The sequence below is a fragment of the Podarcis muralis genome, chromosome 12 (genome assembly GCF_964188315.1).
Source record: "Podarcis muralis chromosome 12, rPodMur119.hap1.1, whole genome shotgun sequence".
Lineage (NCBI taxonomy): Eukaryota > Metazoa > Chordata > Lepidosauria > Squamata > Lacertidae > Podarcis > Podarcis muralis.
The window spans coordinates 25,885,624-25,908,675 of record NC_135666.1 but is presented as its reverse complement, the minus strand read 5'-3'; the positions used below and the strand labels follow the sequence as shown (position 1 = coordinate 25,908,675).

General features: G+C 41.9%; 2 protein-coding genes across 5 annotated transcripts in view; both read right to left on the bottom strand.

The window, feature by feature from the left end:
- The window catches only part of ITGA8 (integrin subunit alpha 8), a 119,647-nt gene extending 117,810 nt beyond the window's left edge, over positions 1 to 1,837 (bottom strand). For all 3 annotated transcript variants that reach the window (XM_028751564.2, XM_028751565.2, XM_028751566.2), the window contains exon 1: positions 1,581 to 1,837. In XM_028751564.2, the coding sequence (XP_028607397.2) occupies positions 1,581 to 1,837 (257 nt within the window). The remainder of the gene's footprint in view (positions 1 to 1,580) is intronic.
- Positions 1,838 to 7,730: 5,893 nt separating this feature from the next.
- The window catches only part of MINDY3 (MINDY lysine 48 deubiquitinase 3), a 33,849-nt gene continuing 18,527 nt past the window's right edge, over positions 7,731 to 23,052 (bottom strand). For both annotated transcript variants that reach the window (XM_028751628.2, XM_077936895.1), the window contains 7 exons: positions 20,160 to 20,230; positions 18,590 to 18,670; positions 12,448 to 12,520; positions 11,358 to 11,430; positions 10,422 to 10,509; positions 10,015 to 10,086; positions 7,731 to 8,944 (listed from right to left, as the gene is read on the bottom strand). In XM_028751628.2, coding sequence (XP_028607461.1) covers positions 8,795 to 8,944; positions 10,015 to 10,086; positions 10,422 to 10,509; positions 11,358 to 11,430; positions 12,448 to 12,520; positions 18,590 to 18,670; positions 20,160 to 20,230 — 608 coding nt within the window. In that variant the 3' untranslated portion in view covers positions 7,731 to 8,794. The remainder of the gene's footprint in view (positions 8,945 to 10,014; positions 10,087 to 10,421; positions 10,510 to 11,357; positions 11,431 to 12,447; positions 12,521 to 18,589; positions 18,671 to 20,159; positions 20,231 to 23,052) is intronic.

Here is a 23,052-nt window from a genome sequence, read left to right as displayed (position 1 = left end):
CCCTGACTACTGGTCCTGTTAGCTAGGGATGATGGGAGCTGTAGTCCCAAAACATCTGGAGGACTGAGTTTGCCTATGCCTGATCTACGCATTCTGCTACTACATGTACAGTAATACAGGCTGATGGCATGCAAGCCTGCCCATGGCCACACCTGGTCTCATCAAAGCAATCAGATCAGTCTATTCAACAATCCACAGCTTACAAGAGAGAGGTTTTAGTGCAGCACCACTGACGTCTAAAGAGAGAGTCCACAGAACTACTATCAATAGAAAACTGCTGTGCACCTTAAATTGGACAATTGCAGTTTGATTTCCTGCCCAGTTAAGGCAAAGTAATTGGCTTTAATCCTGTCAAATTCAGTAGGGCTGAATCAGCAGAAAAATGCGCTTCTATTTAAGTTGCAGAAAGCATTTCACTGTAACACACACACAACTTGTTCTTAATGGGCTTCACAGATGCTCTGTGAAATATACACAGTCTAAACCCAGGGGGTACATCCCAAGTGACTTGCCAGTGATACTGTCAGGCTGTGCCACTGAGCCTATATGTGCCCCTGACGCAGCCTCACAGAAACTCCTACTTAAAGCTAGATTTCTACAATTGCATTGATTTCAGCACCATGGCTGTGTACAGTATGGGCACTATGCATTTAAAGCAACCCCCCCCCCAACAATCCTGGAAACTTTAGTTTCCCTTCACAGAGCTACAACTCTCATCATCCTTGACAGACTGCAATTCCCAAGAATCTTTTGAGGGAGTGGGGTGGGATATGCTTTAAATGTGTTCTTCACATCAACCCCACGGATCGGTAGACCTGCACATTGTGACGCTGCTCTGGAGGAAAAGGATACTGGATGCCTCGCGATCTGTCCACATGCATCAAACAGCAAGAGACGCTGCATTTGGGTCAACGTAACTGCCTTGAAATCATTCCGGACTCTGCGATCTGGACTAAGAAGGATACAGGATCCACTCGATTCTCTAGTCCAGATCTCAGAAGACCTACCGGTGGACCTTCCCACCAGCCCATTGCAATCTCTCGCTGTATGATGAGTAGACCGTCCCGTGCATGTCTACTCAGAAGTAAGCCCCATCGAGTTCAATGGGCTCACTCCCAGGTAAGTAGCCTCGCCTATGTACGCCTACTGGAAAGTATGTCTCGCTGGGCTCAGCGGAGCTGCTGACTTTCGAGTAAGCCAGCTGCAATCCCTTCGCTGACTTGGGAGTAAGTACTTCTTTGGACTTGCTTCCGAGTAGCCGCGCCTAGACAGCTACCGCTAGGGAGGAGTGCGCGCATTGCTCTTGGCCGCGGGCTCAGGGGCAGAGCATCTGCTTGGGATGTAGAAGGTCCCGGGTTCAGGTAGGAGCCGGGCAGAGTCCCTTGCCTGAAACCCCGGAGAGCCTCTGCCGGTCAACGCACCGAGCTCGATGGACCAGTGGGCCTGATCCGGCACGAGGCAACGTCCTCCGTCCTTCTCAAGGGCAGCCGACCGACTCCCACCAGCTCGCGAGGACGGGCGGCGAGGGCTCCGCAGGCGCTGAGCCCTATATATACATAAAAGCGCCGGGCGCTACTTACGCGTGGGGCGCAGGGCTGTAAAAATCCAGCGCGTAGCCGAAGTAGCTGCCGTCGGGGCCGCCGTAGACGGCGAGCTTCTCCTGGTCCAGGTTGAAGGCGCGCAGCGTCCCGGCCAGCGGCGCCAGGAGCAGCAGCAGCGAGAGCAGCGCGCCGCCGCCTGCAGCGCAGCGCCCGCACCAAGGCGCCGCCGACGACGACGACCCGAGCAGCGGCAGCAGCAGCGGCACCAGCAGCAGCCTCCGCCGCCGCCTCCACATCCTCCCGGCAGCCGCTCCCTCCCTCGCTCGCTCGCTCGCTCTCCTCAGGAGTCCCAAGCGGCGGCGAGGAGCTTGAAAGGCGCCGCTGGGAGCCTCGCCGGGCTACCTCTGGCCGCCGCCGCCCCCGCGCCTCGCTCTGCGCGCGCCGCCCGCCCGCCCGCCTGCCAGGAGGTGGCATGGCGAGGGAGGCGCAAAGCCCGCCGCCGCGGGCCGTCGGGGCAGCGCGCGAGGAGTGCCTGAGTGGGCGCCCCCTGGTGGCCTTGGCCGGGCCGCGACGGGGAGGGGAGGCAGGAGGGCCGAGCCCGCCAAACGCGGACGACGCCGCCGCCGCCGCCGCCGCTGGCCATTCCAAAAGAGCGTCCGGGCTGGAGCTTCTCTGGCGAGGAGAAAGCTCGTTTCCCACAGAAGCAAGCGGTACGACGCCCACAAGGTCTGGCGCCTGCACGCTGCTCTTGCGAAGGGTCCTCGTTGTCTTCATTTGGCACTCTTGCGACTTCGCGGAGGGTCGTCACCGACTTGCACCGTTTCAGGGCCACTTGACCCCTCCGCGCTCCGTTTCTTCTTCCCGTCTACTCTCAAATACAGTTATTGCAATTACAACCTCTGCGTTTTTCTCCAAGGAGCTGGAGGTGGCCTCCCTGGTTCTCGCCCTCCCAAACAACCACCCTGTGAAGTAGGTTAGACTGGCCCAAGGTCACCCAGTGAACTTCATGGGGATTTGAACGCTGGTCTCCCAGGTCCTGGATCCAACCACATTGGCTACTGAGGCAGTTCTTCATCCATCTGATGAAGAGGACTATCCTCCACAAAACCTTATGCCAGGGGTCAGCAACCTAAGGCCCATGGGCTGGAAGCAGCCCACGGAGGTCATTTGACCGGCCCATAAGCCGCTCCCAAACCGAGCTGCCTGCTCATGTGCTGCACTAAACCGGCGCAGCGCAGGGACTCACTTCCGTGGCGCCAGAAATCATGTCATGTCTGTGCATGCGCAGACGCCGGAAATCATGGGCGCACACAAGCAATGCGGCCCATGGAGGGATCTCCGCAGGACCAATCCAGCTAGGCAAGATAAACCTTGCTGACCCCTGCCTTATGCCATAATACTCTCAAAAATGCCCCAAGCTGCTGCTGCTGCTTTTTCTTCACCCCACCATGATTCCTCCCATCTTTCAGGACTTCTTGCTTTTCAACAAACTAAGAAGGCTGTGCTTCTGACTTTCCCCCAAAAGGCAAGCTGAGTATTTTTTTGCCAGAAGGAAGAATGAGGAATGGCAAAAAATCCTCAGAAAATGCTTGGCTCTCAGTACGTTTCCGAGCACAATTCAAAGTGTTGGTGCTGACCTTTAATGCCCTAAACGGCCTTGGTCCTGTATATCTGAAGGAGCGTCTCCACCCCCATCGTTCTGCCTGGACACTGAGGTCCAGCGCCGAGGGCCTTCTGGCGGTTACCTCATTGCGAGAAGCAAAGCTACAGGGAACCAGGCAGAGGGCCTTCTCGGTAGTGGCGCCCGCCCTGTGGAACGCGCTCCCAGCAGATGTCAAAGCGATAAACAACTACCTGACATTCAGAAGACATCTTAAGGCAGCCCTGTTCAGGGAAGTTTTTAATGTGTGATATTTTAGTGTATTTTTGGTTTCTATGGAAGCCGCCCAGAGTGGCTTGGGAAACGCAGCCAGATGGGTGGGGTACAAATAATATATTATTATTATTATTATTATTATTATTATTATTATTATTATTATTATTATCATCATCATCATCATCATCATCATCTGTGGCCATTTTTCTCAGCTTTCAGGGTTTAAGTTAGGAGGGGAACCAGTGACCTTTCAGGAGTTTTCTTAGGGGAGCAGACTTTTTTTGGGTGGGGGGCAGAACCTCAGATTTGTATTGGTTTTATTGATACGCCCGTGCAGCCAGATGTTGCCAGACGCCAACCCCCATCAGACCCAGCCAGCATAGCCGATGGTCTGGGATGATGGAAGTTGTAGTCTGAAAACATCTGGATGACAACTGCTTCTCTATCCTTGGGTTAAAGCAAACTATTGACAACTTTCTCTCTCAAAAAAACCCCTACCTTTCCTGAGTTCCGTTTATCAGTGTTGTTAATATGGGTAGGACTTGCCTGTATTGTAGTTTTCACTAAAACAAAGGGAAGGGGGACAGAGATCCACCGTGATGGAGCCAAATTGTCTGGTGTGTTTTTTTCTGGCATGAGAAAAAGGCCCTTCCTCACACACATCTGGGTACTTCTCTAAAACCAGCTTATCTTGTAGCTTTTGGCAGGACAAACAAAAAGCTGTGGAAGGAGAGAGATGGAGGAGTCAGTTGAGAACATTATGAACGAAGGCATTTAAAACAAAGTCAGAGACAGTGTTGGGTGCATTTATATATATAGCAGTGGTGTGAATGCATATGAGAGTGGCAGGCAGAATTACTTGGCCACATCCAACAACTGCAAGCAAAGAGCAAAATTTATTTCCAAGGTTAAGTGTAGCGCCTTAAGCTGTCATCACCAGCTTGCCCTGCCTCATGCTATTTGACTTTTGAGACGCTCCTATCAGCTGCAGTGTTAAGTGAGATGTAACCAGAGCTGTTGTGCAGATTTTTAAGGGTGAAATGAACACATCAACTTCCCATAGCGGTGGGAATGGAGCCACGGAGGCCTCTCAAACTCAAGAGGGGGGAAGGGAAACATTTGGCCCTCTTTCAGCATAACTATGACAAAACAATCACACCATCTATATTACATTTATTTCCCAGCATCTGGTTGTTTTCTTAAAAAGGAATAAAATCGGCTGAAATTTTAAAAAGCAGGATGAAATAATCTGATAAAAAGAAAAATTTTAGTTGAGAAACTTATGGCAAATGTTAAACCTTATTAAATCTTTATTTCTGGTACAGTGGTACCTCGGGTTACATATGCTTCAGGTTACAGACTCCGCTAACCCAGAAATATTACCTTGGGTTAAGAACTTTGCTTCAGGATGAGAACAGAAATTGTGCTCCAGCGGCGCGGCAGCAGCAGGAGGCCCCGTTAACTAAAGTGGTGCTTCAGGTTAAGAACAGTTTCAGGTTAAGTCCGGACATCCGGAAAGAATTAAGTACTTAACCTGAGGTACCACTGTACTTCAAACAGGTGAATATGGTTTGACAGAGTTGTAGCTAATAGTGAACTGTAAGACAGGGGTGGGGACAATTTTTCACATCAAGGGCCATAATGGGCCACAGGGGTCACTGTTTTCCCAACCGAGGCAAGACGTGGAGGCGGCAACCTTTTTGCATCTGTCCAACTGATGTGTGGGACGTTGGTGGTGCTGTGGGTTAAACCACAGAGCCTAGGACTTGCCGATCAGAAGGTTGGTGGTTCGAATCCCTGTGACAGGGTGAGCTCCCGTTGCTGGGTCCCTGCTCCTGCCAACCTAGCAGTTCGAAAGCACGTCAAAGTGCAAGTAGATAAATGGGTACCGCTCCTGCGGGAAGGTAAACGGCGTTTCCGTACGCAGCTCTGGTTTGCCAGAAGCGGCTTAGTCATGCTGGCCACATGACCCAGAAGCTGTACACCGGCTCCCTCGGCCAATAAAGTGAGATGAGCGCCGCAACCCGTCGGCTACGACTGGACCTAATGCCCAGGGGTCCCTTTACCTTTTTAACTGATGTGTAACCACCGATGGGCAGGTCCTTTTTGACTTGGAAGAGGGCAGAATGGGGGCAGAGCAGGCTAATGTGGGTTCTGCAGATGCACACTGGGGCCAGGAACAGAACCCCCGTGCAAAATGGTCACTGCCTCTATCGCCTTTCTTTTTGAACTATAGCAATTATCCCTAAATCGGCAGCAAGACACATATTAGCACATGCAATGTATTATGCAAACCTATGTTATTTTTGCGGTGCATAAGTAACTACCCTACTGCGAGCAGAGGAAGGGTATGGACCTTTGGTTCCCTGTTTGAGAGAGAGACAGTCATTCTGACACATCAGTAAGTTTTGCAATTATTTCTGGTTCTGGAGGGGAGCATTAAAAAAAATGAGAGTAAGAACAAAAGCAGCAGCAGTATCCTGTAACAGAAGGAAGTTGTTACCTCTCTTCTTTAGTCTATCTCTTGAGGAAAAGCGACCTTGAACCTCTGCTGCTCCAGAGCAGTGAGTGCATTGAAATAAAGCAGGGAAAGAAACAATGTCACCCCCTGCCCAATATAATTACCCTAACAAAAATCGTTATCTCCCAGAACAAGGGCAGGGTCTCTGAAGGGGGGGGGGTGTTTCCAAAGGAAACTCTGATCAAGCCAAACACACTTTTCCCACAGAGGGCCTGAGTTTATTTTACAGGGCCCTTGCCCACCCAGAAGAACAAACAAATCCAAACCAAAATCCCAGGGCTCTCTCTCGCCATCTTCCCCTCAAAGTCAACATGAAAAATATGGGGCCATCTTAAAACACAAACAAGATAGCATTTGTGCTCTTCAATACCCCTTTGCTTCATTGGCTAAGGATGCTTCAAGTGTCTGATCCCTCTGCAGTCAACCCAGCTTTATCGGGGAAAACAGAGTTCAACTGCACTTGATTCTCTCTCTCCAGAAACACAGTCTCTGCTGGGATTTGACAATGAAACTCTACATATCAGTTCTGGGCCTGCTACTTCATTTTTCCACGGGTGCTACTGAGGAATGCAAATGACACAGTGTTAAAACAGGGGGTTGAGTTTTGCTAGATATTTGGCAGCAAATTGCAGACATTGTCAAACATAATACAAAATAGCACAATTAGGTTAATGGTACTGATAAGTACCCAAGACAAATTTCTGCAAGGAAAATGATGTGCTTTGGATATTATAAAACAGAGCCACAGACTACAGTGCCAGTTACAGGATCATGAGACTGGGGTGCGGGTTACAAACCTCTAATAACGAACTGGAACAACTTGGTTTCAACAGCATTTTACTGCTACTAAAGCACATGCTAGACCTTCCTAGACATATGACTCCTGCATAATAGTACATTTGTGTGCATTTGTAACCTTCAGTAATATGCCTTTTCTCCTGCAGTCCAAGCATTTCTAGCCATCTCCAACTGTTCTTTATGGAGAAAATAACTGCAAGCCAAGAGCAGCTGAGACTCTTAGCATAACGCATCCTCCTAATAGTTATTTTGTATTTGCCAGAGTACAGCAACATTTTTTTTAAAAAAAAATCTGCAAGTTACCATCTCACCTTTTCAAACAGTTCTGGCCTTTTGAAAAAGTACTATTTGGAAAGGTGTTTATCAGTAGTACAGTCCCTGGTCAACGAAAGGCTCCTTTTAATAGCACTTATTTCTACAGAATAGCTGCATGGATCGGCAAGAATGTTTTGTATTTGAGAAGATGCACATTTCTGCCTCTTCTGGTGGACTAAAGCAAGGACTGAGGAGAGGTTAAGAATAGTGAATCAGGTTGCATTATAGTAATGGATGTCTGAATATTTTTGCTAGGGCAAAGTAGCCCATTTATTGAAAGGAAAAACAAGAAGATTCTTTACTCCCAAATTCATTAGAATATGCCTGAAGTGTGTGCGTTTTAAAATAAAAATTCTGTGCAACATCAATAGCACTTGGGCCCAGGAATTTCTGTGAAGAGCTCCATGCACGTGACGCTGCCTCTACCACTGAAGTGAACAGAGAAGCCTTGAAACACAGGAACTTCAGGTGGAAGTGGGAGGAGATGAGAACATCAATGGGCACGATGTATCACTCTGAAGGCCACACAACACCTTTCCTTAACATTCTGAAAAACAGGGTAGCCTTGACTAAAGTATAATATACCATTACTCAATAGCCATAGAGTTACTCTATGACTTTAAAAAATAACAAATAAAAATGACCAAATTTGATAGGCAAGGAGGCAAAAACCACTAAGTTCACTATTTGGGTAGATTTTTATTAAGCCCTGCTAGAGAATAAATAATGGACTATACTACTTGAATAACAGATGTTTTCATGCATGTAACACATACAATAGTGCTGGCTTATGTTTTTTGTTAGGACATGTTGAGAAGAGGTATTTGGCAATAATAACATGAACAGCTTCAAAAATCGCAGCACAAATTCTCTCTGCTGTTAAGGCTTTTTTATATTTCCTTTATACAATATCAAATATTATTATTATTATTCTATTCTTCTTAAATCTTGCTTTGACTTTCAGTGTGCCAAATATGTAAATTCTGGGAACAATACAACTGCCAATAAATAGCATTAATCATTTATAATTAGCCATTTTAAAAACAAAAAATACCCCACATCATTTTTTTTGCTGTTTGTGCAAAGCCATGTAGATGAGTCTTAAGATTTCTAGAAGAGAGCAGCAGAAATTTAACTCATCTAAACATATTCAGTGCAAATGCCAATCTAGTCCCAAAGTTGTGATACTGCAGTGTATGCCAAAACCCACCCAACAGCTGCCTTGAATAAGCCCTGAGAACTGGGTAAAAGCTACCATGCTCTTGCACAGCTCTCATCCATCCTTTTTAGTGGGGTACATGTATGGGAATTTCCTGATGGGTTGTGCCCTAAGGCAGAATGATCCAAATAAAACATATGGCCAAACAAATGTGTAAACGGGTGAATACTATGATGATGTTTAAGACCAATTTCATCTAATATGCAGATACTGCACTACTAGACCATTTTCCAGGTTATTTTTGGGCTGAACAAGGAGGCTCTGGGTGAGAACTCACAATAACTGTACTACAACGGCCAAAGAGGAACTAGTTGGTATAATACAAATCAATCCAATTGTTAAAAAAATTAAATAGTCTAATCAACACTGAAAAGTGTTTCTTTACAGTTTCTCGGTGACACCAGTGTATAGCCACGCAATCAAAAGTATAGTTTGCTTGTGTTTTTTTTTAAATAAAGGCAGCTGCCTACCGAACCCTCATTCAAAATGTTGGATATTTATAAGTACATGGTCTTTTCTTAGCATCAATTTAACGAAGGGGATCGATCTGTGGTCCAGAGTAGTTCTATGTATGGCCATTTAGTCTGCAAACAGCGCTTGACTGGAGTATCATCAGTTTGTAGCATTGGGTCTTCAAAGCCCATAATCACTGCTGTGCCTTCGACATACATGACCTGTGAAAATGTAATTATCTTATTTAATCTCCTGTTCCAAAGAAATACCATGTTATTTTAAAGACCAAAAACCAAGCCATTCTATTTTTAAAAGATCACTTCGAGAGCAAAGGTTCAAATCAATTTAAATCTTCTGCACCTTATTAACAAGATGAAATGAAACACTCATAGAACTCTTACGTTTTTGTGCCGTACAACACGTTCACTATTAACCAGAAGCATACATGAAGAAAGGATATAAGAGGGACTCTAGAACCAGCTTGGTCTTTAGTTTGTTAGTCTCTTATGGGGTGACGGCCTTGAGGACAGGCTGTAGGGAAGGAAGAGACACCTAAACTCTTAGCCCTTGTGTCTGACTGAGCTTGCTCTGCTGCCAACATGCAGAGGCAGCATGTGGAATTCTCCACCTCCATTAATTTTGGAACGAGCAGGTGGGGAGTCTTTTAAAAAAACCCAACACAGTTGTGCACATCTCAGGGATCCACCTAAATCTGCAGAAATCTCCCTGGGCCTGTTTTTTCACTCACTGCGCCTACACAGGGAACACTACATAGTTTACAATATAAGATGGGATGGGAACCATATCTCTAGGCACCTAAACTGAAATGGGTGAGAAAACCCTACAGCGATGGACACAAAACAGATTATTCCATAAAATAAAAGCTAGTTCCGTAATAATTTATGTTTTAAATAAAGCAAAGCTGGAAAATTGTTTTAGTGATTAGTGCAACAACTGCCTAGTACCCTCCCCCAACTCTTTTCTTGACATTTTGAAGCACAGTTATTAAAAATTTCATAATTCTAAATTCGCTTCTTATTTGGCGGAGAGAACTGGTGACAAAACACTGACATTTCCAAATGCCTCCATAATCATTTGCATTTCCGTAGTTTTCTATTTGTTCTTTTTCTTCTTCTAAGAACATGTGTCACCAGCCAAATGGTAAGTGGTGGTTTTATCACACTGTGGACTGTCCACTTAGAAATAGGCTGAACCCAACTTATTTCCATGGGATATCTGCTATAACAGGCAGCTGCCTAATTAGGTGTATGAGAAGTCACTGCTGCCATACCTTTTCATTGTAATTAGATTGCTTCAATCCATTGTAGTGGTATACAGTGAATGATTCTTGAACCTTGGACTCCTAAGAGAACAAACAAGACAGTTACTTTCAAGTCATAGGTTAATATCATTGAAGGTATTTGTTCCCTTTCTCCACTTTGAATGAAACAAGAAACTATAGTTAATGGGAGAGTTCCTGGTTTCTTTGCTGACTTATGAAAGGAGGACTGAAGCAGCTGCATGAAGAGGCTGCATGTGTGGATATATAGATCATTCCTAGCTTGACTTATTAAGCCAAGATACGATCATCCAAATGCAGCCATAATGTATATTAACTACAGAATGGTGAATGCATCACTGACCCACATTTGTTTAAAAATGCCCTAATGCAAGAATAGAAAGAAGGGATTACATTACCTGCTCAGGGAAAAATTCTTGAAGAAAGGGACCTAGTAATATGATTCCTAGTCCTTCTGGATCTAATTTCGTTTTCATGAGATTTACACTAAGATAAGATGAACAACACAAAAATATCAGTGTGGTGCATTCAGATTCTTGCATGACTAAGCTCTATGGTTCTACAACACTTTTAAATGCCAAAAACAATCAGGCTGTTGTATTTAGAATCCTAATAGCAATTGCAAAAGAATGGCATCTGGTTGCCAAATAAAAGAGTTATTTTTAAACCAAAGTAATCTTATTTAAAATCAATGTAGCAACAACAATTCACACACTACGCCTTATTAGGTAAAGCTTTCAGAAAAAGTACACTGTCTTAATTCCTTGGATTTTGCAGCAGAAGAGAGTGAAGATAAGCCTTGAGCATTAACGCACACATCGTCTTTCTAACTGTCCTGAGAAGACCCACCCTTGTTTTATCTATTTGACAGGCCACAATGAACAGAATTCAGCCTGTAGAGATGGGGGATTTGTAGCCCTCTAGATGTTGCTAGACTACAGCTCCTATCATCACTAACAACTGACCATTATGGCTGGGGCCAATGAGAGTTCAACAGCACAGAGGGCTGCAGGTTCCCCATCCCTGCACTAAAATAGACTGAGGAAAGAATGCTGCATTTACATAGTACATTTTACATTCATCTTTGATACAATGTTACATTCATGCTGAGAAGGAAACAACCTAGCATTTCTCCATTCATGTGAATGAAAATCTCTCTCTCTAAAACTAGTCTTGAATTTGTATGTAAGCACCTTGCTCCTTACACTTACAGCTGATACATATTGAATTAGTTGTGTACGCTGTAGCAAAAAACAACAACCATTTAGGTGGAATTTTATCCTGGCAATGGTTTTCTAAACAGTGTTCTAAAACAGCTGCCATTTTGTGCTTACTATTCAGGATCTGATACAAGGTCCAAAGCCTTCATTACATCTTCTAGAAGACTGTCTGGTATAAAACCATTATCTGAAAAAATAAGGAAATGTCATTAGCATGAACTAGCAGGTGTCCAAGAATTAAAAATATTTATATGGGCTGATTAATACTGCCTATTCTGAAATGGGAAGTGATGTGCATTTCTCTAAATAAAGATATGAAAAAGCAGACTTTGAAAATGCAATTTCTTGGAAATAACTACTTCTCTAATGATTTTCAGGGCATTGTAACTTGCAGTTGCAATTTTAACCAAGCATAGCAATGCATTTACTTTTTGAATGAGAGAACTGCATTCCTGCAAGAGAGCATATCAAACAATGCAAAGTTTCATTTAATGAGCCAAGGCCAAACACCATAAAAAACGAGAAAGCGTGAATATAACTATCTATTTGATACTAAATTCGTGCAATTTATATTCTCTGTGGAGTAAAAGGGATAACTGATAGTATCTGAATGCTTTTGAAAACATATTGTGAACTTGTCAGAGAGTGCTTTTTTCTATCATCATGTCACAATGCATACTCTTCTATTGGTCACTAAGAGCAAGACTTTCTCTATTTTATGCCTACTTTAAATCATCCGATTGTCCTAATTTGGCACCTTAACATTTAAGAGTGAACTCATTTGCATTTGGTTACAAGTAAGCATAGGGGACGCAGGTGGCACTGTGGGTTAAACCACAGAGCCTAGGACTTGCCGATCAGAAGGTCGGCAGTTTGAATCCCTGCGACGGGGTGAGCCCTCGTTGTTCGGTCCTAGCTCCTGCCAACCTAGCAGTTCAAAAGCACAAAGTGCAAGTAGATAAATAGGTACCGCTCCAGCGGGAAGGTAAACGGCGTTTCCGTGCGCTGCTCTGGTTCACCAGAAGCAGCTTAGTCATGCTGGCCACATGACCCGGAAGCTGTCTGCGGACGAACGCCGGCTCCCTCGGCCAATAAAGCGAGATGAGCGCCGCAACCGCAGAGTCGGTCACGACTGGACCTAATGGTCAGGGGTCCCTTTACCTTTTACAAGTAAGCATACATAGCATCATACTACATATCTTACCTTCAGGGTCATACGTTTGAAAGACTCGTCTCGCTTGTTCTGAGGGAGCTTCAGGAGCAACAAGAGCTAAATCCTTAAGAGAGAATTCCACAAGATTAAATACATCACTGGAAAAATGATGAAAAGCAATAAACACAAACCATGAAATGCAGAATGTCATCTTAATAAATGAAACATCTAGGAAAGTGAGGCATATGTTTGTTTGTTTTATTACTAATAGAAATTGGTAATTAATAATCAACCCTAGTGAACAGCAGGACCAAGCCACAGTAGTAGTAAAAGATGTTACTATGTTTTGGTTCAGTTCAGACACAACAACAAACAATAGTTAAGAAAGCTCTATTACAGTTTTAAATCATGTCCAAGTTGATAAACCATTGTTTACAATATAGTGACAAACAAAAATCACAAATCATAATTTGAAATAACTTTGCAGAAACATGGTTTGGCACAGTACCAACCATAATTGTGGCTATTTCTTTACCATCAGAGGTGAATGCATGTACAGACTAGTGTGCTGAGCAGATAAGCAGTTCTAAAGCACGGCTTGCCATCTAGATCAGGGGTCAGCAAACTTTTTCAGCAGGGGGCCAGTCCACTGTCCCTCAGACCTTGTGGGGGCCGGACTATCTATCTATCTATCTATCTATCTATCTATCTATCTATCTATCTATCTATCATCTATAACTAACGAATTCCTATGCCCCACGAATAACCCAGAGATGCATTTTAAATAAAAGCACCCATTCTACTCACGTAGAAACACCAGGGAGGCCTCACAAATAACCCAGAGATGCATTTTAAATAAAAGGGCATATTCTACTCATGTAAAAATATGCTGATTCCCGGACCGTCTGCGGGCCAGATTTAGAAGGTAATTGGGCCAGATCCAGCCCCCAGGCCTTAGTTTGCCTACCCATGATCTAGATTGTTACTAGTGCAAACTATGGTGACACTGAGCTACTGTATGCTTTCAGCACCAGAAACAGTGCATAAAGGGACTTCCTGGATTATACAAAACAATAAAGAAAGCAATGATTACATATCTCACAAAGCAGTGCACACACCCACACATACACAGTGCTGCTATTTCAATTTTAGGTCTAGGGGCACTCAAATTAGAGCGCTTTGGATTTTTTTCAATCAAACAGTTCTCATGAGTTGAATGGTTAGTTGCTCCTTTTCTCCCAATTCCTTCCCCTTCCCCCTCCTTTTCTCTATTCCCAGTGCCAAATTTCAGTGGTTATTATAAGCATTACAGTGGGCAAAGGGGGAAAGTATAATTCTTTCTTCCCAATCCTAAACTGATAATTGGGATAGAGAAAGAAGCAGCAAAGGTCTGGGGATGGTAGCTACCCCAAGAAAACACCGGGGCAGGTCTAGGGAAGAAGTAGACCTGGCAGTGATCCTTGCTCTGTCAAAAGCAACAGCCGCAGTGATTTATGGGGTAAGCGGGGAGCTCAACAAAAAGGCTCTACCACACTTCCTTGTCTTATTATGGAGGCTCTTGCTGCAGATACAAGTGGAGCAGGCTGCTTCTGCAATCCTGTCTTATGCTATGCTTAGTCTGCACCAAACATGCTCCACACCCCAATCAAAAAGTACAGCTTTAATTTTTGCAACATTTGTATTTTGTAAAAAGCAAGCAATTCATTCACTTTGGGCAGCAACACTTATTTAAAAAACAAAATATCCCAAAAATGAACTTCATCTGCCAAGCAGTTACAACTTCTGCCAAAGACAAGCACCCAGACCTTGCAAAACTGTTGTCTAACAACATCCCAACCCCCAAATCTTCCATAGAAGGAAATCCTATCATTAGTTTACCAAGCATTGTTCAAGTACACCATGTCCTAAAGGCAAAGAGGTTCATGTTTTACCCTTTGGACTTTGTAATATTCCGGCCCAAAACCATTTTGCTGTATTTTTAAATGCTATTCTGATAACACAAATTTATTTTAGAATCTCATGTTTACCCTTGGAGGCAAACACACACTGTTAGTACATTGTAAAAAAATCTCAGCCGCTTTTGTTCTCAAAAATCAAAAACAGCACATACAATCTCTGTAATAACTGCAGAGCTGATAAACATCATTAAAAAAAATACATCACTTTTTTTTAACTTTCTAAATACCATGGCTCTAAAAACAGTACATAGCTGTGGACAGACGTTGTCATTAAACTAGCTAAAAGACAAGACATATTAAGCTTAAATACCCTAAGAAGGAACAATATGGGCATAGACTAACTAGCACAGAGGTTTTCAACCTTTTGGGGTTCACCTCTCCCCTGACCAACTACATTCTTTCTGTGGCACACTGTGGGGCTCAGCAGCCCAGTTATGCTAGCCCTTGCCTGCAGAGCAGCCTCTCACACTTTTTCAAATAGCCTCCTCTCCTTGGGAGTCCTCCAGGCAGCAGCTGCTGCCCGCCCCAAAGAGATGTGCATTGGCCTTATAGCGAGTGCTGCTGCAACAAATGGCTGTGCAAGCCTTTGGGAGGCAGAGACATGAGAGGGCATCAGAGGAAAGAGGGACAGAGGCCAGTGTTGCCTGCAGCACCCCTGACCATCATTCAAGGCTCCCCAGGGTGCCACAGCACACTGGTTGTAAACCACCGGACTAGCAGACTGCTTAAAATTCTTAAGATCCAGAACCATTTAGGACCAATGTCTGTCAGCTGCTCACTCTACCCTCACCACAGAGTCTTCCACCTACATCCTAAATCTGAATTAGGCAGGGATGGTAGAACAATTGTGACAGCAACATAGAATCATAGAATTGCAGAGCTGGAAGGAACCACGAGGATCATCTAGTCCAACCCCTTTTGCCCAATGTGGGGCTCATACCCACAAGCCTGAAATTAAGAGTCTCATGCTCTACCGACTGAGCTGTACAAAGGTACAAGATACTGCACAAGTTGTAAGACTTTCCAACTCCAGCAGAGCTAATGTTATACCAGAGTCATCACGAGGCTGAAAAATTATACTTAAATTACAGCTTGCCTTCCAATAAAACTTAAGGTATGAAGATCACATCCACTGATTTTGCTTTAAGCAGGTGCTACTCCCAACAGGAGGGCTCCTAAACCATTGACGCAGTTTTAAAGAAGCAAATATTTTCACAAATTATAGCACGTTTTCATTTTGTAAGAATTACTATTTCTTGTTTACTTGATTTTCTGGAGGACACAGCAACACAGCATTAATTTTATTATCAATTTGCTAAGTTATGCTTCTTCTTATTATTTATGGGCTTAGCTCATGGTCATAAGATATCGGTGTTAGTGGTTTGCTAGATTGTCCTTGATTCAGCAAAGGTGAGACGTGTGTGGGTCATATTCTTAATTGGGACTTATGCATGAAAAAGGATGCTGGAAAGATTCTGGGCAATATCCAAGTTGCTCAATCCCATAGTAGACCATGGAAATTAATATTACTTAAGGCCATTGATTTCATTGGATTGGGCTCTGTTTACACCAAGTTTCAGAACAAAATCAAGATATTTTTATCTGAAAGCTTCCAAAATTCATTACTTCCTCCTCCCAAACTAGCACTGATCTAATCTAGGGTGCAATATCCAGTGTTAAAAAACAACAGAAAGATTCAGCAATTCTGGATGTATTGGTGTGTCTTGGCAGGAAGATTTAAAGAGTCTTTAGAATGTTCTTACACATCCTTCTTGTCTGGAACTGCTGTCTTAAGTAAAAATCAAAAGCATTCATACGTGTATATGCAAAGATCTTCATCTCTACACAAAGGAGACAATTAAGAGAATGCAAAACAAGCTTATCACAGCTTCAAAGAGGAGTATGAAATGGATTTGCAAGGGTATTAATTGCACTTGTAAAGAATGAAACTGAATGCTGTATCCAAGGTTATATGCAGTGTAGGTGGGCAGGCAGCAGCTGTCACATGCATTACTGTTTGCGCAATAATCAAACAGCTAACAGAAGACAAACTGATTTTAGTAAAGCTTTGTCATCCATGTAATTGTATCAGTGCCAACATTACTATTAGACGTATGTTAAGGTATTTAAACCTCAGCTGGAAAGCACGCAGCAGGCAACACAAATCCAAATTAAAGTCCAAAGACTAATGCTTCATTCACACTCAGGAGTACGGTGGGATCTGAACAGCTTTGTCAAGTATTTTCCACCAGTTGCTGCATCTTGTGCTGCATTAGAGGCTATAGTGGACACCAATCAAGTTAATTTTTGAGATGGGTGGCAGAGCTACAGTGTGCACATGAAAAGAACACATAGTTCTTTGGATCCTAACTATATATACAGTAATGAATCTACAGAGACCAGAGAAGGACACAACCGCCTCCATTTTCAAGTGGTAGAGTCTCAAAAAAAGAGAGTCTATCACAAGCCTTTTCTCTTTCTATAGATTGACCCTTATTTAAATAAGCTAAAAAATACAGGTTAGTCATAGATATGAAGTGGTATTTGGTAATTAGTTAATAATATACAATGCATTGCAATTTAATTCAAGAACTATGGGATATATGCCTAAACACCACAAACAAAACCCATTTTAGAACTGTGGTTTTGTTTTGTTTTTTGCTTTTTAAAAAAATATGTTGCTCTTCAGTTAAAATGCTTCCAGGCACTGAATTATGTTAAAATAGAATGTGCCAATTTATGGGTTTTTTTTCCTCTGGGAGTGCCTTATGTATCTTCTATGAAGTTGCATTTCTTACAAAAAAGAATTGGATTCTGCATAACTGATTTCAGCACACTATTTTTTTTGCTAACTAACCTTGTCAGCATAGACTTTAAATATGGTAGTCCAAAAGGTCACTGTTCATGGCTGAATGTAGACCATTAAAAGGTAATTGTATATACCTCTAGGTGGTAGAACAAATTATTTCCTTTGGGGGAGGGTTAGCTTTTCTTCAAGATTTTAGCAGCAAAGTGTAAAATCACAGAAAAATGTTTTTTATGTTATGTAGGTATAAAACACTAAAGTGCTGAAATACAAATATTCAAAAAGTGAGAAATCATGTTTTATAACTAAAGATATACTAATCTTTCTTCATATTACAGTCTCTTTAAAATTACAGGGTCAAGCAATGTAATCATTAACATCAAACACTGAAGTTAACCATTAGAATGTTTCTGTGCTGCCTTTGTGTTACCTCCAATTTTAACATGATATTACAGATTACTGCAACAAAGTACCATGAGCCAATAACAATGTACTTAGATCTTATTTAGTGTTGTCTGAAAACAACATGCCAATTATCAACTTTGACTAAAAAATGTGCAACATCTCCAGTGCTAAAAAAATAATTAAAGTTTCTCTGGTCCTCTTGCAAGTTTGGGAGCACTCTGGGACAAGCGCAAACACTTAGACAGGCATAGATAAACTCCGGTCCTCCAGATGTTTGGGACTACAATTCCCATCATCCCTGAACACTGGTCTTGTTAGCTAGGGATGATGGGAATTGTGATCCCAAACATCTGGAGGGTCGGAGTTTGCCTATGTTTGTTCTTAGTATTAATAAATATTCCAGCTATTATCTTGAATTCCCTAGCTTCCACCTCCCCAAATACCCCTGTTCTTGGATGCTTTCCTACAGTCATTTTTGAAAAAACCACACAGATCCTGCAGTTTCACACTTATCCAGAGGTTAGCTGCAACACAGAATTCATGCTCATCTAAATCCAGAAATCAGGAAGAAAATGTCATCCTTTCCATTCACCAAAGATCAGTGGAATGTAGCTGCAGCACACCCCATCCCTTGTTTTGACGAAGTTTCAGGATCAGTCAGAGAAAAATGTATTACTTCCACACTTGGTAAGACATAGATTGCAATGCTCAATACATAGCTTTGCACAAATAGCCATGTATGGTAATAGTTTTAGCCAAGCAGAAGGGTCTTTGGGACTTGATTTCTAACTACTCAGAAAAACTCAAGAAGATCCTGAAGATGAGTTGTTTTCAACCATACTGACTGAGTAGTTTGCTTAAGACATTCTCAGAAATCCAGTATGTTTTCCTGTAACATGTATGCCAATAAATTAGTTTAAACCTTCAGTGCTGTGTAAGAAGAGTATACTGTTTGAACTGTAGACTTAAAATAAGATGTATTTGACCTAGGGTGATGAAATGAAACAAAAGAAAGGAATCCTACCTTGGCAAAAAAGACTGTGAGATGAGTTTCACTGCCAAGTATCCAAATAGGGAACTTTGGGGACTTCAAATAGGAGCCAACCTGAAAAGAAAAAATATGTAGCAAATTCATAACCTAACACCATACAACATTTTGTCCTCAAATATTGCAGTGTACGCTGGGCTAATAGTACTCTGCAACAGAACAGCTCTGCACCCCGAGAAAATAAAAAACAGACATAGTTTGGCTAATTAAACCATCTATGGCCTTTTAAACTGTGTGTGGGTTATTGTTATTGTTTGTTACTGTTGAATGTCTTTTTGTATTTTAAACTGCCCTATGATCCTCCAACGAGGGGTGGTATAGGAATTGAATAAATAATAATAATGCTGCTTATTTTGTATTCCAAAATCCAGGTCAGATTTCCCCATATGTATGAAGGAGCTTGGTATGAAAGGACTAGAGGAGGAGACAGATACAAAAATTTGTGAAAGCTAGCTATGTACAGTATTCATCACTGTGACCCCTCATTCCTAGATACTGTGTTTGGATCCTGCTTTATCAGACAAAACTGCATGTTGCATTCTAATAGCCATCATCATGAACACCACCATATTTATTAATAATAACAACCAACATGAAACTGAATACTTCTTTAAAAAAAAAGTAAAATCAGAATTGGCCACTGTGAGAACAGAATGCTGGATTAGATGGGCCATTGACTGGATTCAGAAGACTACTCTTATGTTCTTAATTATCAGGAGGAATTCTGTATTATAATGAATGCTGTACTTGCATGGTAACCACAAATACATGCGCAAAAACTAAATTTAGGGTTCCAAAGATTTATTGGGTTTTTTATGCACAAAATAAGAAAGTTTCAGAGCTGAACAAGTGCATGAGTGATCCTCAGAGGGACAAATCAGTGTAGATGCTTCAGTAAAATATCAAATATATTGAGTGTAATTCCTGCACCTGCAGGATTCCTATAGCTGTTTTCCCATCTTCCCCTGCTTACAAGGGCCCATTCAGAGTGAATGGTATGTTCAGAGCAAATTATTAATGGTTTGAAACAAAATTTATACTGAGGCAAGAGGGAAAGCTGGTGCACATGGATTTCTTAACTACATAAATAACTTTTCATAGGGAAGGGGAGGTGAGAAAACAGGCATTCATTGATCCTATGATAATTCTTAGGTGGACTAGATTGTGCCTTTTAGATTCTTGTGACAGGGGAGGGAAGCGAAAGACAGACATAACTTGTAACTCTGAATAAGCTAAGTTTCTTCATTGCTTACTCATTAGCAAGACATATGACTTTGCTGTTGCTAAAAAATGGTGATTCTAAAAAAGTTTTTAAACTTGAGATTTGAAAAATTCAGATGACATATGCTTCATCTGTGATTTCTCTTCAACAGTTAAAGGATGAAGTTGAAGCTAACACCATGCTTTTACATATGGAGCGATATCCAATTAATTCATACTGAGAAAGAAATACCTACAGAAATAAATTGACTTCAATTATTTCAATGGGTCTACTCTTAAGTCTGAATAACACAGAATATCACCCAATGACTTTGAACTATCTTACCTTACAGTATCTTAGAGATTCCATAAGTGTCAAAAAACCAACAGTTGCTTGTTTATGTATTCCAAGTAGTTCTGAAGAGAAATAGAACTCTGTATTAGATTGCAAAATTTGAGTCATGCTACAGTTTCCTTCTTAAAACATGCCATGACACTTTGGCCTACAATCAATCATGTAACAGAGGCCATAAAAGCTAGGCAGAGAAATAAGGGTGCAATCCTATTCCTAAAATCCTCTGACTGAATAGACCTTGGAAGTGACAAAACTACTGCCTGACTCATGGAGAGCAAATCGTGTTGATGGAATGAGATATCTACCCCCAGAATGATGGTGGAAGGCTAGAGACAGAGGCCAAAGTATGGTGGTGGAGGGGGGCATTCTTGGCCCAAGCCCTATTACAAATTTTCAAGAGTAACTTATCATGGAAATCAAGTCATAACAACAGAACAAAAAACTGATAAACACATACAACAGAAGAATTATTTCTCTCTTTTGTTTACAAGAAGCTTTTTGTTGATGCCAAATATATGATGAACTCTTAAAAGCAAACAGTGCTAAGAACTAGAATATCCTTCTCAATGGGCTTTTTCTTTCCATTGCCAACTTGTCCTCTGTGCAGAAAATTTTGAAGAAAATTGGCTTGTAAAAAGGCCACTCTAAGAAAAACTGAAAACACAGTTGGTGTACTACAAATTTATCTGAACTCAAGAGCATGCTGTTAACATATCAGCAAAATCTGCCCCAAGCCTGCCTGCTTAACTTGAGGCAAGCTCCTCCTCTCCCCCAGCCCGTTTTGCATTCTGTAAGGGAGAGTTGTGTGGCGATTCCCGCCCCCTCCCACGGATGGAATAAATAAAGACACCGGACACCAGAACTTAGGTTAATGGGCGAAAATTGCCACAACTTTATTGATTACAGGTAAGAGTGGTATTGGCTTTTAGGCATTGGCCCTAACAGACTATCTGGGAATGGCTTTATAAAACATCTCAAGAAAGGTGCACATATGTTGCCGGGACAAGTGGTTCCCCAAACCTCCCCCCTCCCACTATGAACCACTTGAAAATCAGTACTATTATTATTATTATTATTATTATTATTATTATTATTATTATTATTATTTCTTTAATTGATTAATCAAAATTGAGTGGGCTACTTTTTATGAAATAACAAATAAAATATAACCACCAAACTGAGTTATTCTAGTTCTTAATCTGTCAAAGAAATTAGTAAGGGATACCTCAGAGAAATTTGTGTGTGGTTAAGATATAAGAATATTCTTTGAACAGGCAACAGGGAATGGAAATTGGCTATAGCTCTGGGGAAATTACTCATTATCTCAAAATGGGGGGGGGGGAGGAAAATAAGAACAATAGAAAAGAAGAGGAAGTACCAACATTTAGTGTGTTGGCAGAAGAAACTGAGATGTTTTTGAGTAAAGAACTGAATGATGTTGAGGTATGAATGTGAACTCTAAAGTTATTTTCTTAGAAAATAAAAAGGAGAGTAAACATGCATCTGGAATGCTCACAGGGATATAATTTTAGAGAAGGGCCAAACAGGAGCAGAAAAACAAGTTGGCAAGGAAAGGGTTAAGAATCACCCAAGAGTACTTTTTGTTTGTTTCTTTATTTAAAAGAGTGGCCTTTGAGGCTTCATTGCATACATTTGTGGGTAACATACAATTTGATTTTTAGCCACTTTTGCCCAAGGAATACATTAGTACCCAATCAGGTAAGTACTACAGACCCCGTTTTTCAAAAGCCAAGCCATAAAAAAGGATATCTCTATGGTAGTTTTTGTTATGTGAATGATGCCATGAAACTCTGGGTGGGTTGCACAGACCTCCTGGGGTCTGCAGACCACCAGTTGGGAACCAACTGCATTACTGTATTGTATCTAGGCTGTATCTGAACATTACAGAAAAAAGTCAGGATTATCAGCAACTCTATACCGATTTTCTTCATTGTTAATCTTGAAATTCTGGAAAGACGAAACAAACTACAGCGCTACATTTTCAAGTTTCCTCATCCTTTTTCAGTGATTCATTTATAACCAAATGGCTATATATGGCAATATACTAGGGACAAACACTCTGTGGGCAAACAGATCAGATTGGGTGGGGTGGGGGGAGTGACATGGGGATTAAATTAGTGAACATTTTACATGTATTTATTTTTCATTCTACTAAGAGCATAGTTCTAGATTCAAGGAAGAATTCTATCAAGTTTCTTATAAGCACATTGTCAAAGAGCTTGATTACATGAAACCACTACCAGCCTTCCTATTTCAAGATATATTAAAGGGGAGACAAAGGCACTGCATAGCTATCTCACAGTAAATACCTTGTGCAATGTCTCTCATAGCAACTAGATGACTTTGGAGAGGTTTACCCACATTCTAAACTCTTCACTTATTTTTCTTCCTTAGGACCTACTGCCATCTTGTGGTAAACTAAAGAGTACAAGTTTCCTTGTACTGTACAGACGCTTCAGGTTACAGACGCCACTAACCCAGAAATAGTACCTCGGATTAAGAACTTTGCTTCAAGATGAGAACAGACATTGCGCGGCAGCGGCGGGGCGGCGGCAGGAGGCCCCATTAGCTAAAATGGTACCTCAGGTTAAGAACAGTTTCAGGTTAAGAACAGACTTCCAGAACGAATTAAGTTCTTAACCCGAGGTACCACTGTATACAATACTGGTAATTAGCTAACATGGGCTAATTCGAACTCCTGACACCCCCAACTCCTTGAAGAAATTTATTAAAGCCCAGCACTCAAATCTCACAGAACTCAGTGGGGAGGCAGTTTACCAAAAACAAATGACTAGAATTTTGCAGTCAAGTAGCATTTTTAAGTGGAGTAATATGTCAATATTCATAAATAGACAAAAAGAAA